General features: G+C 39.2%; 2 protein-coding genes across 4 annotated transcripts in view; one reads left to right on the top strand and one right to left on the bottom strand.

The window, feature by feature from the left end:
• Positions 1-10,202, bottom strand: part of fnbp1l (formin binding protein 1-like) — a 53,749-nt gene extending 43,547 nt beyond the window's left edge. For all 3 annotated transcript variants that reach the window (XM_023428945.2, XM_087180009.1, XM_023428943.2), the window contains exon 1: positions 10,094-10,202. In XM_023428945.2, coding sequence (XP_023284713.1) covers positions 10,094-10,117 — 24 coding nt within the window. In that variant the 5' untranslated portion in view covers positions 10,118-10,202. The remainder of the gene's footprint in view (positions 1-10,093) is intronic.
• A 1,725-nt stretch (positions 10,203-11,927) lies between these two features.
• LOC111671743 (methylcrotonoyl-CoA carboxylase beta chain, mitochondrial) overlaps positions 11,928-14,481 on the top strand; it is an 8,799-nt gene continuing 6,245 nt past the window's right edge. The window contains exons 1-3 of the mRNA XM_087180012.1: positions 11,928-12,084; positions 13,659-13,760; positions 14,318-14,481. The exon at positions 14,318-14,481 is cut by the window's right edge and continues 1 nt beyond it. Coding sequence (XP_087036138.1) covers positions 12,065-12,084; positions 13,659-13,760; positions 14,318-14,481 — 286 coding nt within the window. The 5' untranslated portion in view covers positions 11,928-12,064. The remainder of the gene's footprint in view (positions 12,085-13,658; positions 13,761-14,317) is intronic.

Here is a 14,481-nt window from a genome sequence, read left to right as displayed (position 1 = left end):
AAGGTAATTTGCACTGGACACAAAGTACAGCTGAGGGTGGCGGGAGCCTCGGTAGTTTTGCAGGTATTTGATCAGAAATGTAAGTATTGGACCATTTGAAATTTTGACCTGATGATGGTGTGAGATGAAAAGTCAAAGGATCACCAAAGTTATTACAATTCATCCTCTGGGCATCATGGATATCTGTACCAAATTTCATAATCCATCTGATAGATGTTCAAACATTTCACTAAAACCTAAAAATGTGAACCTTCCCTTGATGCTACAGTTACGGTCATTTACTACTCCTATAGTGCTACTCCACTATACTCCTATTTACTACTATGTCTGCTGGTATTATTGCTGGTATTAATGCTAACTGAGGCAGTACTACTGCCTCAGTTAGCATTAAGTTCAGTTCCCGCTGCTACAGCTCTTGTAGCACTTCATCAGCCATGAGCATGGACCCATTATGTGTCTGGCAGCAGTGATTCCGTTACATCCTTGTGAGTAACAATTTGTTAACACCAAGAGGGTTTAAATGAACAATGGTGAGTCCAGACTAGATCAGCACAAAGTGGGTGTTTGTTAAAGACCACTTTGGGAGACAATAGTGGGTCACAAAGTGGGTTTAAATTGGTTCACTGCAGAAATCTGTTTGAGACTATTGTTGTCATCTCATTGTGAAATGTTTCTCCCCTGTAAGTCTTTGTAATTTATACTTGGCTGATTCAAGCTTTGAAGGCTAAACAAGACTGTTGTCAGGGAGAAAAACTTTGAAAATATGTTTCCCACTTTCCAAACAACAGGACTTTTTTTTTTACTTTTCATCTTTCTTTAAAAAAAAATAAAAAGATACACCATCTTTCCTCATTTCTGATCAACACTGAGGACAAAAAACTAGCTCACAACCAGCCTGCTGCTGTGTGTGTTAACATCCTTTATCCTGCACTCCAACTACCTGACATATTATGGTCTGGGGTAGCTGCAGTAACCAGGGGGAGACACTGTGTACTTCATGAACAGGTTACCTAGGTAACCAGCAAGCCTCCATGCAGAGCAGCTAGTGAGTGTGTGTGCAAATGAGTAGCACGGAGCAGTTTTATTGGGCTCTGGAACTTCATCGGCCACATAAACACCCTGGGAAAACTTCTCTGTTGCTAGAATTAACATTGTCTCCGTGTATGTAAACAGGCTGTATGTGGGACAGGGAGGGAGACGGAGAGAGGAAACATGGGAGACAAGTGAGAGGAGAGGGGGTGGGCCTGTCCTAGTTATGCTTGTCCAATGTATATACACTTTCTACGCATAATGTCTGTATTTATGGTACATGCATTGTCACCAATTCCTGCCAAAAGCCACTGTTTCCCAACACACACACTTATCAACCAGAACAGCAGAAAAATGCACCACAAAGACTCCCCAAAGTCTGATAAGGCAGTGTCGTAAAACTGCCTTTGTGTTGCTTGTGCACAATGCCAACTGCTACATCAGCACACTTCAGATGGTTCCAGTAAATCCAAATACTCTGAAGAGTTTTTGAACCTTGAGGTCATGATCCCATGTGGCGGTAGTTGATATGCAGCTGGAGTCACGGGAGACTTTCAAGACTTCTAGTTTCCTTTCATTTTTGTTGATGGAAATATTAATTAAAAGGGCAAACTGAACTGTGTGGTGTTGAAACAACCAGATTAATTTCCTGTTGATCAACTAAGGGATTAACTGACAACAATTTTAATCAGCTCTTCATCTTCAAGTCACTAATTAAGAAAAAAAAAAACTAATTCTAGCTTTTAAAATGGAGCATTTACTGTCCTATCATTGTAAATGGAAATAGGCATGCAACTTACAATTATTTTTTTCATTATCGATTAATCAGATGATTATTTTTGTGATTAATCCCATCAATGCCCATCACTTTACAGGCCCACAAGAGATATCTTTAAATGTTAAACGTTCCAAAAAAACTAAAATATGAAGTTTACATTAATATATCATAAAGAAGAAGTAGTAAATTCTGTCATTAGAGGCTGGAATGTTTCACTTGTTCTGCTTCAAAAATTATTTAAATGATTAGCCCACTATCAAACAGTTGCAGATTATTTTTTTGTCCGTTGACTATCTATTACTCAAATAATTGTTTCAGCTCTGGACTGTGCATCTTTAGGTTTTTGTCTGTTAGTCAAACAAAAGGAAAAAATCGAAAGATGTCACTTACGATGCTAGGAAATTGTGACGAACATTTTTTCACAATTTCCCTATTTTATACAATAAACAAATAAGCACATAACTGCAAAATCAATTGACAGAATAATCAGTAGCAAATAGAATAGCGAATAAAGTAGCAGCTCTAAACTGCTGATGAAGATTGCAAGATGAGGCTGAAATCTCCAGAAAAAGCTAGCAAGTAGACCTTGAGTTAGGATTATTTGGCCAAACTACTATTTCCTTGGCCAATAATTAGCTTCTGGCCTCAACTGAATTAAATTCATAATTTCTATATAATTTATTTGGCGCTAACTCCATCCCTTACAAAGATTCACGAGATAACTGTATGGGTCAGAAAACCTTTAAGAAACCTTGGTCTAATTTCAGCATTTTGCCAAAATAGTTCACTACAAAATATCTCAAATTAAAGAATGGACGCAAAGGGTGATCTTAATCTTCTATTTTCCTAATTTTAAAGTTTCACTCTAACCACTATTACAACCCGTTTAACTCAAACTAAAACAAAAAAATCTTCCCATATGTGGCCCCTGAGAGAAAGTAGTCTCAAACAGCAGCTCCACATCACCAAAGTCTATTTGCGGCTCTTTGACATTAAGCATTTTTAACCATCTTACAACCATTCCCACTTCAGTTTGGCCTGTGGGAAACCCCTTTTATAAATGTGTCTGCGCTGGAGAATTCTGCCCAGTCCTGAGGGTAAAAAGGGAGGGTTGGTCGAGGAGATGAAGAGGAGGAGATGAAGATTATTGGCGTAAGGATGAAGAGGAAGGGAGAGCTGCAATTATCAACTTTGCAATGGGATAAGAAGAGCTAATGGTTTATCTTCACATGGCAAACATACACCCACTGGTCGTTTCTCACATGAAAAGACACACACACACAAACAGGGAACAAAAAGGTCCTTGATTCATTCACACTTGATTTATTCTCCATGCTCTAACATTGGTAGCTAAGGGAAGTAATGGTTCTGCAGAGACAGAGAATTAGATCTCTAAACATGGAACTGAACTGGTCTGGAGTAAAGGTCTTTATGTTGACCCCGTGTCTATCTGCAAGTCAGCTGGTGTTTTGTGTTCGAGCCTGTATGTCGCTAAGTAATTTGGTCTTGTGTCCGTCCACAGAGCAGATAGCATCAGTGCAGCAGAGGTGAGCAGGTTTAGCAGCTGATGTGTTTAGTACACAGCAACCGAAGGACATCAGCTGGAGGACATCTCGTTTCCAAGTCACCAACTCTATATACTGTTGTAGATTCACCACAGGGTTCACAGCAATGATGAAAACAATAATCTCACTCTTGTTTTAATCAACAGTGATTAACCCAGTGAGAGTAAAGAATCATACTGAATATTTATCATATTGAATAGCCCCATATGTTTGTACTGTTCCTCCAAACTCTATGAATTTATCAGCTTCTTCCAAATTTCTCATTCAAATTTAACAGATACAATAATCCAGGTGCAAATCTGGTTTTCAAAATACAATTTGAGTGACACATTAGACTCCGCTTTGTAGAGGTGGGCAGCTTGTTCACTGGTTCTCCCTATATTTCCCCTTCTCTTTCTATCACTAAGCTGCAATGTAACTGTAAACCCACAGTGGTCAGGATCTTCTTACAGCTGGAAACAAAACAACAAAGATAATTCCATTTATGCAAGTAAGTACGAGGCAGAAAAGCAGCAAATACTTACATTTAAGAGCCATTGAATTTTTGGCATTTTTGGCTCAAAATTGATTCTAAGGATTAAACAATTATCAAAATAGCTCCAGATTAATTTTCCGCCAAATGACTAATGGGTTAATCAATTACATCTTTCAGCTTTAATGTGCACACTCTGTGAAAACTGATTAAAAGACTGAAAATAATGGCCTTCTAAGTTTTGCCCACAACAGCCTAATAAAATGGACTCATTGATACCACACTGTGAACACTACTGCAAAATCTCTGATGGTAGATAAAATTTAGATTGTCTTAAACCCTGACCACGATTCCTATGAACATTCCTATTCCTAAAATCTTTCAAACTCCTGGGTGTCAAAGTGAATCAACATGGTTGAGAAAAGGTAAAGTCGTCAGTATAAAGAGTATACTACTGTGTGTGAGCATGTTACATGAGCAGGCAACTAAGACTGACAGCAGCCAGCCAGCCATCCAGCAGAGGTTTAGTGTAATGACTGGGTTGGAGATCTAGGGAAAATTCACCAGAAAAATTCCCAACATCTTCCAATTTTCCACGTGTCCTAAAGCCTGCATTTTTATCCTCTGGCTAATAAAGTAACTGACTAATAAACAGTTGACAGACTGACTCCTGGAAGACAGCACAACACTGAGTGCAGCTGCAGCTCTGACCAAAGTCCTGCATCTAGAGCCGTTGTGACTCTGAGAGGTCTGGAGCCTTTTCTGTCTCTGGTGATTCAGTTTTTACTTCCTGGAAAAAAAGTATAAAAAATAATGATGTTGCAACAATAGATAAAATAATAATAATGTTTTATCTTTATGATTTGGAAAAACAACGAAACAAAAGTTTAAAAACACAAAGATATCTACCACAAGTCAAATATGTAAGAATAGGCCATTCACTCTATTTCTCAAATTGGAACCGGCACTTCCACCACAACAAGAACTGATTCTGAGAGGGGTCAAAAAAGCCAGGTCAGATAACACACGCTGACCCATTTAGACACAGAGGAAAACGGGTTTATTCAGGGTCACTGCATTCATCTGAAAGTCATACAGGTGTGATGGTGTCTGAATCCAAGAGGGGCTTGACTGCCAAACAGCTGGCTGGGTGGATACAGCTGTGATCGCATCTAGAGGGAGGTGATGGGAGGATGAGAGGAAGGAAGAGAGAGAGGGAGGGAGGGAGGGAGGGGATCGGAGGAGTGGAGACGGATTCTGAAAAAACGCCAAGAGGAGGAAGGCAACAACTCTGTGTTTGTGTGTTTTTGAGGGTGAGCTAGTACAACTTCCCCAGAATGAAAAACGTACATGAAGCACTTGCTTTAGACATCCACTGAGGAGACTGAAACCTTAATCAAGTGCCATATTTCAATATCATTTCGTACACTGTTTGCTACTGTTTCAGGTGAGATACAGACAGCCTGTTCACTCTTGATGTATCCCGTTACTGTTGCAGCAGCCAATCTCCCCACTGGGATCATTAAAGTTTCATCTAATCCATTATATCTGCAAACTCTATTTGTTTCTCACTCCATCTGCCTCCATCAGTTCACCTCCTCCCACCATATGAAAATTTCTCCCTCCTCTCCAGTCATTTAACCTCCTCCTTCCCTTCCTCTTTATAGGCTTTCTTCTCCTCCGTCCTTCTCTCACACCTCCTTTCTTACTATCCATCTTATCTTCCTCCCAGTCTCCGGGAAATGTGTGTTAGCACAATTTTGTTAATTAAGAAAGACATCCGCCCTCGCACGCAGGACATTAACGAAATAAAGTGGGCTATCAGCTATCATTCTCACACATCCAGGCCTGAGAACAACATCTCCTCTCACCCACACCTCCAAAAACACCCCCTTCCACACACAGACACAATGTGTTGACAAGCTTGGCTGGACCGGGTATAACAGCTTGTCATGTGCAGGCCAGTGCCCTCAGCTTCAACATGACTTCATTCACACCCGCTGTGACCTGCTAAGAACCAGAGTGCTGCCCTACTAAACAACAGGAACCCTCTCTCAGAAGAGCTTCCACTGCCACAGATACACAACAAATGGAGCTTCAGAATTTGCTCCGTTTACTCAACATTGGCAAGCATCACAGCACGGCTGCAACTAATGATTATTTTCATAGCCGATTAGTGTGTCAATTAATCAGTTTATCGTCTTGTCTATGAAATGTCATTATAAACAGCTCATGGAGATTTAGTCAAATTTTATCCGACCAACAGTCCAAAACCTAAACAATATTCAGTTTATGACCACATATGACAAACAAAAGCATTAAATTCTCACATTTGAGAAGCTAAAACCAGAAAATGTTCAGCATTTTTTCTTGAAAAATGACCCAAATAATTAATCGATTATCAAAGTTGTTGCCGATTAATATATTTTTGATCAACTAGTTATTGCAGCGCTAAGTCACATAGAGCTGTCAATGTGTTCTGCATCCTGTCTTTAAAAGCTAAGCCATCTGTATATCAGAAGGATTAACTATAAGTCAAGTTAGGATTTATTACTGATATAAATTTACTAATTATTGACAAAGACACTGGGCTAAAGACTAAAACACAGGAAACAGGCAACATCAGCTGTTTGTGAACATCAGAACAAAGGTGACGCCACTGAATCTTCAACATTCAATATATTGGCAAGTCTTGATACATATCAGAGATGATATTCCCACAACACCATTTTAACGCCGCACAGATGCTATCCTACAGTAAACTACTGCTATACTGCAGGCTACTGTCTATAAATATCACAAACAGGAGTGGGGATAGCAAGCACCCTTGTCAAGAGTCTGATCGCCACCTGATGCCAAGAATACAAACAATCCTTTTACTTCCAAGTATCAAATGATTCACAAATAACCCTGGTAACCCGTACTGCAACAGCACCTCCACAGAAAACCTGAGGGAACACCGTAATAAGCCTTTTCTAAAGCCACACAACACATGAAAGAAAGAAAAGCAAACTCCAGTAACCCCTTGATTTGGAAGAGGGTAAAAACCTGCTCACTGCTCTGAATCTGACTTTCCACAATTGTTCTACTGTCTCCTTTCCATTTAACAGCCGACAGACTTCAAAGTACAGTCACAAATCTAGCCAGCCGTTTAAAGCCTGTCCTCTTTCCTCCACTTCTATCCCCTTATCCTTGTCTTTCAGTCTGGCCGATCAGTGGAGACGACCGCCTGTCACTCTCTTGTCCTTCAGTCAGACTTGGCTGCTCTGCTCTGCTGGCCTCCAACTCACCTCGACCAGACAGACCAGAGCACAGCATGGCAGCATCCTGGCACTAAGCGCACATGCAAAAAAGCAGACAGAGCTTTAATTCAGACAAACACTTCCTACTTTATGTGTGCATCTCGGAGGGCAGGAAGCCAGCGCGGTAATAGGATGTTCCTCGCTTGCTTTGTAATGTCTAAAAGACCTGGGTTAGAGCCAAAACGCAGAGAAAAAGCAAAGGTGCCAAGCTGTTGAATATACTGAGTGCCAGACACTGGAAATGCGCTGAGTACAGTTTATTAAATCGATTAATCCATTGGTTTGTAACCTGGGAGCTGGAAAGATGATTAACAGGATTTGAAATATTTCTATTACACAAAATTTTGGTACATCTTTTTCAGAATTGCCTCTAATCTTTGCTATATCCTTGTGATTTTATTTGATATTTTTCAAATAAAACAAACAAAATCACTTTTATGTCATAGGAAGGGCTGCAAGTAGTCATGGTTTAGTTTTATGGGTTTCACAATCCATAAAATGTTGGGAATTTAAAAACAAAAACTTGGGTTCTGGGTGATTGTGAATGTGATACTTTCATATTCAGACCAAACAAATTATAGATGAATCATGAAAATTATTGTTTGATTAATCAATCAATCAATCAATCATTAGTTGCAGCCCTAGGGGAATTAGAGTAGAATAGTATACAGTTTATTTAGGAGGCGCGCCAAGAACTGAAATTGATATTGAGTTATTATCCAGGTGTTGGTTTATAATATGAATTTAGACAGAAAACAATGTATACCGACTGGCATTACATATGGACAATGAAACGGCCAATCAACAGTTTTACATCTTATCTTGTGGACGATAATCTGTAATCTGACATCAGACAGCCAATCATGTGTAATCTGACATCCGACAGTCAGCACATTAATCTCATCAGTGGACAGAGGGGATTATGACGGTCCGTCAGACAACATCTACACTCAGCAGATCATAGCCGGCTTTGCTTTACCACAGCACTGACAAAAAAGATGCTGCAGAGATGAGCTAAAACCATTCAATGAGCAAGTAACACTCTGAATTTTCGTTCATCGTTTTTCATTATGGATGTCACTCTCTGGACTTATTTTATTGGATTTCTAATGGTGGATTACTACATTAGTTTTGGACCTTTTTTTTTTTTTTTTTTATAAATCCTGCTGTTGAACTTCAGTCTGGTCTCTATATTTTTTGTTTCTGCTAATTTCATGTAAACTTGAATTTCTCTCCCAAGGTTTCTTTTGTTAGGTCCTAAAACTTTGAAGGATCTGTATGTAATATTGAGTTATACAAATAAATGATTCACATTACAATAAAAACATAATGATTATATTGGTGCCAATAAGTGAAGGGCACATAAAGCCCAAGCTTTCAAAACAATTGTGTAAATCTCTGATATATTTCTAGTATATTTCTTACTGTTTTAAACGATTAATTGATTATTCAAAAACACAGACTCAAATAGCAGAAACATCTATACAGGAACAGACTGGGTCCACATTCATAACATAGGCTCAAAAATACACATTCAGTCTCTCCATCTGTCTTAACTGGGAACACAAGCTGACCCTGCTGACTGTACTCTATCCTCATATTTTATGCTCAGAAACCAAGAAAAACTGAATGGGAAACATGAATGGGAGACATGAATCCAAAAAAAAAAAAAAAGAAACACATAAATCCTGACACAAATCCTTTTGAATCACACATAAGCAAATAGTTATCTCTTTTTTCTTTTTTTGAGGGCTGAGCAAGCAAAAAAGAAAAAAGAAATGCTTATTTTAAACTGGAGATAACCACTGAGGTCAACTGGAGGAGTATCATCTCAGGGAGGTGAAGTACTCCCTCCTCACACACAGAGACAGAGAGAGAGAGACAGAGACAGAGACAGAGACAGAGAGAGAGAGAGAGAGAAAGAGAGAGAGAGAGAGAGAGAGAGAGATGCTGCTGGTTGCCTCTCTAGTTACAACAGCTTGTGATGGCCAACACCCCAAAAAAGCAGAGGCTGGAGCTCACCATCCTGTCAGCTATAATTCAATATTTAAACATGTGTTCACCAAATTAACCCAATGCTGCAACAAACATTTCATCCACATTATAATAACCTATTTGAGGTAGAGAGCTGATGCAAAGGGGAAATGTTCATTCACTGTGATATCTACTGTGCTTGACAAAGAGCAGCAGCCGAGGCTCATGTTTGAGTGACTGAAGTATTATAATCTATTATGTCTGACTTTTATTTAGCTACTCGTTGAGTCTACATAGCTAGAAAGGCTAGGTGTATTATATATCGGCTGATTCAGTTCAAATGAGCATGTGCCCCCTCTGATCACATGGAGGTTAAGACAAAAGATTGGACAACCAGCAACAAAGAGAAACGCTATGCCAATCAGTTAATGAAACAAACAGCTGTGAAGTTAAGGTTGTTTTAAGGACACCGAGCAGGACAGTGGTCTCCACCCGGGATCCCACCGTTTCTCCACCCTGTTACCGGGAATCCCTGCCAGCTTCTCTTTGAAACAGGGTGTGACACACAAAAAAAGCCGTCAGGATGCAACTTCGTAACTTGCCAGTCAAACAAAAACATCAATTCAGGTGCAGAGATATGATTGAAGTTGGCTGTAACCGAGTGGAGAAGGCGGTATGACTCCCCCCGCTGCCCCTGCTGCCGTGCGCCCCGGCCGTATGTCTGCAGACTTGCCCATCTATTGTTCCGCCGCTGTCACAGCCGTTAAGGTGCACCACGGATTAGCTTTAGCCTTAGCCTCGCCGGCTAACAGCGCAGCCAGCCGGCTAGCGTTAACGTTAGCCGCTAAAAGGTAACACGGCACCTTCCTTCCACTCCATTTCCCAAAAGTCGGTGTGTTGCCCGTGTCAAAGAAAACGAAGCAAACAAACCAAACAATTGGCCAAAAACATAGTTTAAAGCGTTTAAACATACCCAGAGCTCCGTTCCCCAACTCATGTCGGATTCCCCCTTCTGAGTTCTCCCGTACTGGACGCAGTTTTCCCCACACAGTCTCCGAAACTGCCGCTGGGACTCCGGTCCTTCTGACTGACTGACTGTCTGCCGACAAACACTCCTCCTCCTTCTCCCGAATGAACAGGGCCGCCCAAACCGGGGGCCCTGGACCACAGAGGTCCTAAAAATACTGCTATTGTTAGTGGTCATCCAAGCGGTGTTAGACCTTAGACAGACCAGTAATAATGAAATTGATCAAAAACGGTAAAAAAGAAAACCCTGCATTACAAAAAACAATTATGTGAGAGTATAGGCTACAACAAAACATCTGGCATACCACCTGGAAACAGTAGGGAATCAAAAAAAAATAAGACAATTAATCATACACTGTTGTAGTTATTAATTAAAGTATTCATAATTATTTTATTTTTTTGATAATTTTTTTTCTATCCTATGTATTAGAGAGCTAAACACAAAAAATATCAAGAAATGCAATAAACATCTATTATTTTAATTTTACTCATTTTTGGACTCAATTATAAAATTACAATATACCTGCAAGTTAAATAAAAAAAAAAAAACACTGAAGGCCTAGATATGAAGATGCAAGCATTATATGGTAAAGTAATTTTTCATTGGCCATCCATTCCTTTAAATTGAGAATAGAGAATTACGATAATAAATGTTGTTGGGCCTTAATATGAGTTTATCAATATCCCATCTGATAGGTACAACTGTGTTTAGTTTAACGTGTGTTGTAAAATGTTCCAGGTGTGTGCAGCATAAAAACTAAATGCAGTTTTCCCAAAATGAGTAATTGCATGTGGAACTTTGAGCATTAGCCAATCACGTGAATGGGTCAAAAAATATATGGGACCAGTTTATTAAGGAAGTGATGTATGATGGCACGTTGTCAGTCAGGGCTTTATAGGCTACATAAATAGAAACCAATGCCTGTCATGTCTTACTGTTTGCGATGCCCACCCAACCTTTTCATATAAGATGCAATGATGAGTAGAATAACTGACACCAATAATGAATCTTGGAGCAGAGTGGTAAACTGAATCAAGGGGTTTGAGAGCGGGGGCAGAGGCGTGTCTATAGATGACATCACCATAATTCAGGACATACAGGAAGACAGCCTCAATTAACTGCTTCCTGCTGAAATTAGGAAAATTGGCTTTCTTTCTGTACAAATGTCTTTTTTTTCTTTTTTCTTTTGCTGTAGCTTGCTGACAAGTGTGTCAGGGTGAAATTTAACACTTATTTATCAACAAAATCCTTAAATTGAAACAAATGTCTCAATTAAGTGAGAAAGAAAATTTAATTTTAATTTTTAACTGTTGCATACAATAGTCAGTACCTGTTTATTCTCAGTTTACGTATGTAAAGTTATGGTTAAGTTATGCAAAATGACAATGTCAGAATTAACTCAGTTTAATCATTATGTACACAATTTTTCGATATATGTCCTTCTAATGTGAGAATATTCCTTTAAAAGTTGAACAGAGGCCCCAGTTCATGAATTGGTGAATGAGCAGCTCCCTCCAGCGGTCAAGATGCGTCATTACAACTGGAACCACTAAATGCAAATCAGTAGACAAGTGCAGGATTGTACTTGATATTAGAGCTGAAACAATTTGTCGCCCAGTCTCTGAGAACTGTAGTGGAGTATGAAGTGTGGAAATACTCATGTACTGTACAGGTAGCTCAAATTTGAGATGTTTTGCCTGTTATTTTTTATTTTACCACCAATCTGCACTTCACCCTGAACTCCAGTAGAGTGCAGCAGTACGTAATACAGCTCGCAAACTGCCACCAAGCATAGTACGGAAGAAGAAGAATTTGTTTTGGGGTTATTGGACGACAATGGAGTAGCCTAGTTCTCTTTTGGTTATTTCTAACTGATAAAGCTGTCTAATTAGCTGTATTTGGCAGACATAAACAGACATGTACCGCTGCATGACAAGGTAAGAGGCGTTACGTCTTTCCCATTCATAAATCCATACATTTATCTGAACTAAATCTTTTGACCTTTGGCAAACATTTCGTATTGTGAACCGTAAGCTAACGATTTATCGAACTTCAAAGATTGCCCACATGTTAATACAAAATATACGATAAATAAATATGTTTAGCTAGTTAGATATGAGCAAAATAAGTCTCGCTGTACAGACACTCCATATTCAGTAGTAGCTAACATATCCTACATGTTTCCAGTTAAGTTCTCAGTAGAAAGTGATGCAGCCATTATGTTCAGTTGCAGTTTAATTAAGTATGTAGGTGAATGTGACCTCAAAGGGACAAAGAGATTCATGTCTCTGGGTGAATTTCAATGTACTGACAGGTATCGCTGAGATGCCAATGCTGTTGATGCCATTCAGCTGCTGCAGTGTCCAAAAATGACCCCCACCACCAGGGATCTCTAAAGGGAGTTATAACTGATCAGCAGTGTGGAGAATATGGTGTTTAATTACTCACTTAATTCAGTAAAGGCTGTTATTTCCTTCCTTTGAAGTAAGCACAGTGGTGAAAGTGGTTCAGAAGTATTCAGATCCTTCACTTAAGTAAAAGTAAGGAAGTATTATGAGCAAAATATATTTAAAGTAAAGGTACTCAGTGGTCTGGTGAGTGTTATACTGTAATGAGCAATACTATTACTGATACATTCATGTGTAAGAGGCACTTTACTGCTGTAGTTGCAGTGGTGTAGATAATTTTAAGTGCTTTATAACAGTGTATCAATCTGCAAAATGTACCTAAGTAATAAATAGAAGTACTCAGTGTCCATGTCTATGAAGGTTATACTATTAATCTATTAGATTATTATTACTGATACATACATGTAGGGCTGAACAATAAATAGAAATGTTATTGAAATTGCAATATGACCAAGTGCATTATCCAAATTGCAGGAGCTGCAACGTTTTCATAAAAGTAACATTTGTCACAACAGACCACGTTAATACCACGTAACAGACCATAAATTAAGCATTGTGGTACTGAAGAGACGCTCCGGCCTATAAGTCATATTCTCCAGACCTCCAGCCAAAAATATCACTTCATCCTCACTTTTATTATTTTTTTCAGCAAAAATTACAATTCCCACTAACCCTACGTACATGTTTAATGAGTTGCTCATGATGGAGATAATAAATCTTAATTTGGGAAGTACAACCTACAATTTTCACTCTGTAATTTAGTGCAGTACATGAAATAACAGAAAAATAGAAATACTCAAGTAAAGTACAAGTACCGTACTTAGAGATTGTACTTAAATGTTGTACTTGAGAGAATTCACTTAGGTATCTTTCACCACGGAATAAGCACATATGTTTTTGTTCATATTTTGTATCCATACAATGAATTAATGAAATTAGTTTGCCATTCTTACACTATGCCCAGCTTACATGGCCTCTATATGGTGATGTGAAAAGGTTTATTATGCACAGAGACTGTCCTAGAGCTACTGTGCCTGAATAACAACTGAAGACCCACCTGACACACCTCTCTCTCTCTCTCTCTCTCTCTCTCTCTCTAAAAGGAGTGTGTGTAGTGGAGGAAGAGTATGTCCCGCCCTGGTGCCTCCCTACACCCAGTCACCATCATGGATGTTGAGAAACACAGCAGAAGAGAGACATCACAGGTAACTCCTGGACCATAAACCAAATGATAATCTACTTACAGTCGATGATATGCTGTGGCTTTCTGTAGGGGATTGAAACAATTATGTGATACACAAGTAACATTTACAGCGGCAGGAAAAAGCAAGTGAAGCCTTTGGCATTACCCACATCTTAAAAAATGGTCAGATCTTCATCCAAGTTACAATTATGAACAAACATCTATTTATTTTAACTAAGAATACAGAAATCACTGTATTTTTCTTGTCCAAATTGAAAACATCATTCAAACATTCACACTGTAGCCTGGAAAAAGTATTTGAACCCCACGGCCAATAACATCTGGAGGCCAATCAGTGAAAGGATTGGAGGTGTGTGTTTGAGTTACTTTGACTTATAAAAATTGTAGAAGCTTGTAGAATCAAGAATTGTTGCATAAAGAATTGCATAAAGCTGAAAGCCATTTCAAAGAGTTGAGGTATTCACAGTCAAGGAAACTGTCTCAAACTCACAAACTCTGAGTTTTGTTTTCTGTATCATGTTGTGAACACGCTTTTCATGTGTGAATCTTGTGTGACAGGTTGACTGAGCAGCGTTGGCAGTGCTCAGTCCGCTGTATGAGCTCTGCAGCCGAGAAGAGGAGATCTCTGCGCAGCGCCTTCCCAGTCCTGGAGCAGCCCCTCCAGCCCATCCACCAACATGTGTATGAAGCTAACCTCCGAAATAGCTACGCCTGCCATAAGA

This window comes from Seriola lalandi, unplaced genomic scaffold (assembly GCF_002814215.2).
Source record: "Seriola lalandi dorsalis isolate HSWRI2012SDOR001 ecotype SW California unplaced genomic scaffold, Sedor1 jcf7180002054885, whole genome shotgun sequence".
Lineage (NCBI taxonomy): Eukaryota > Metazoa > Chordata > Actinopteri > Carangiformes > Carangidae > Seriola > Seriola lalandi.
Note: the sequence above shows the minus strand (reverse complement) of the source record. Positions and strands in the feature narration are given on the sequence as shown.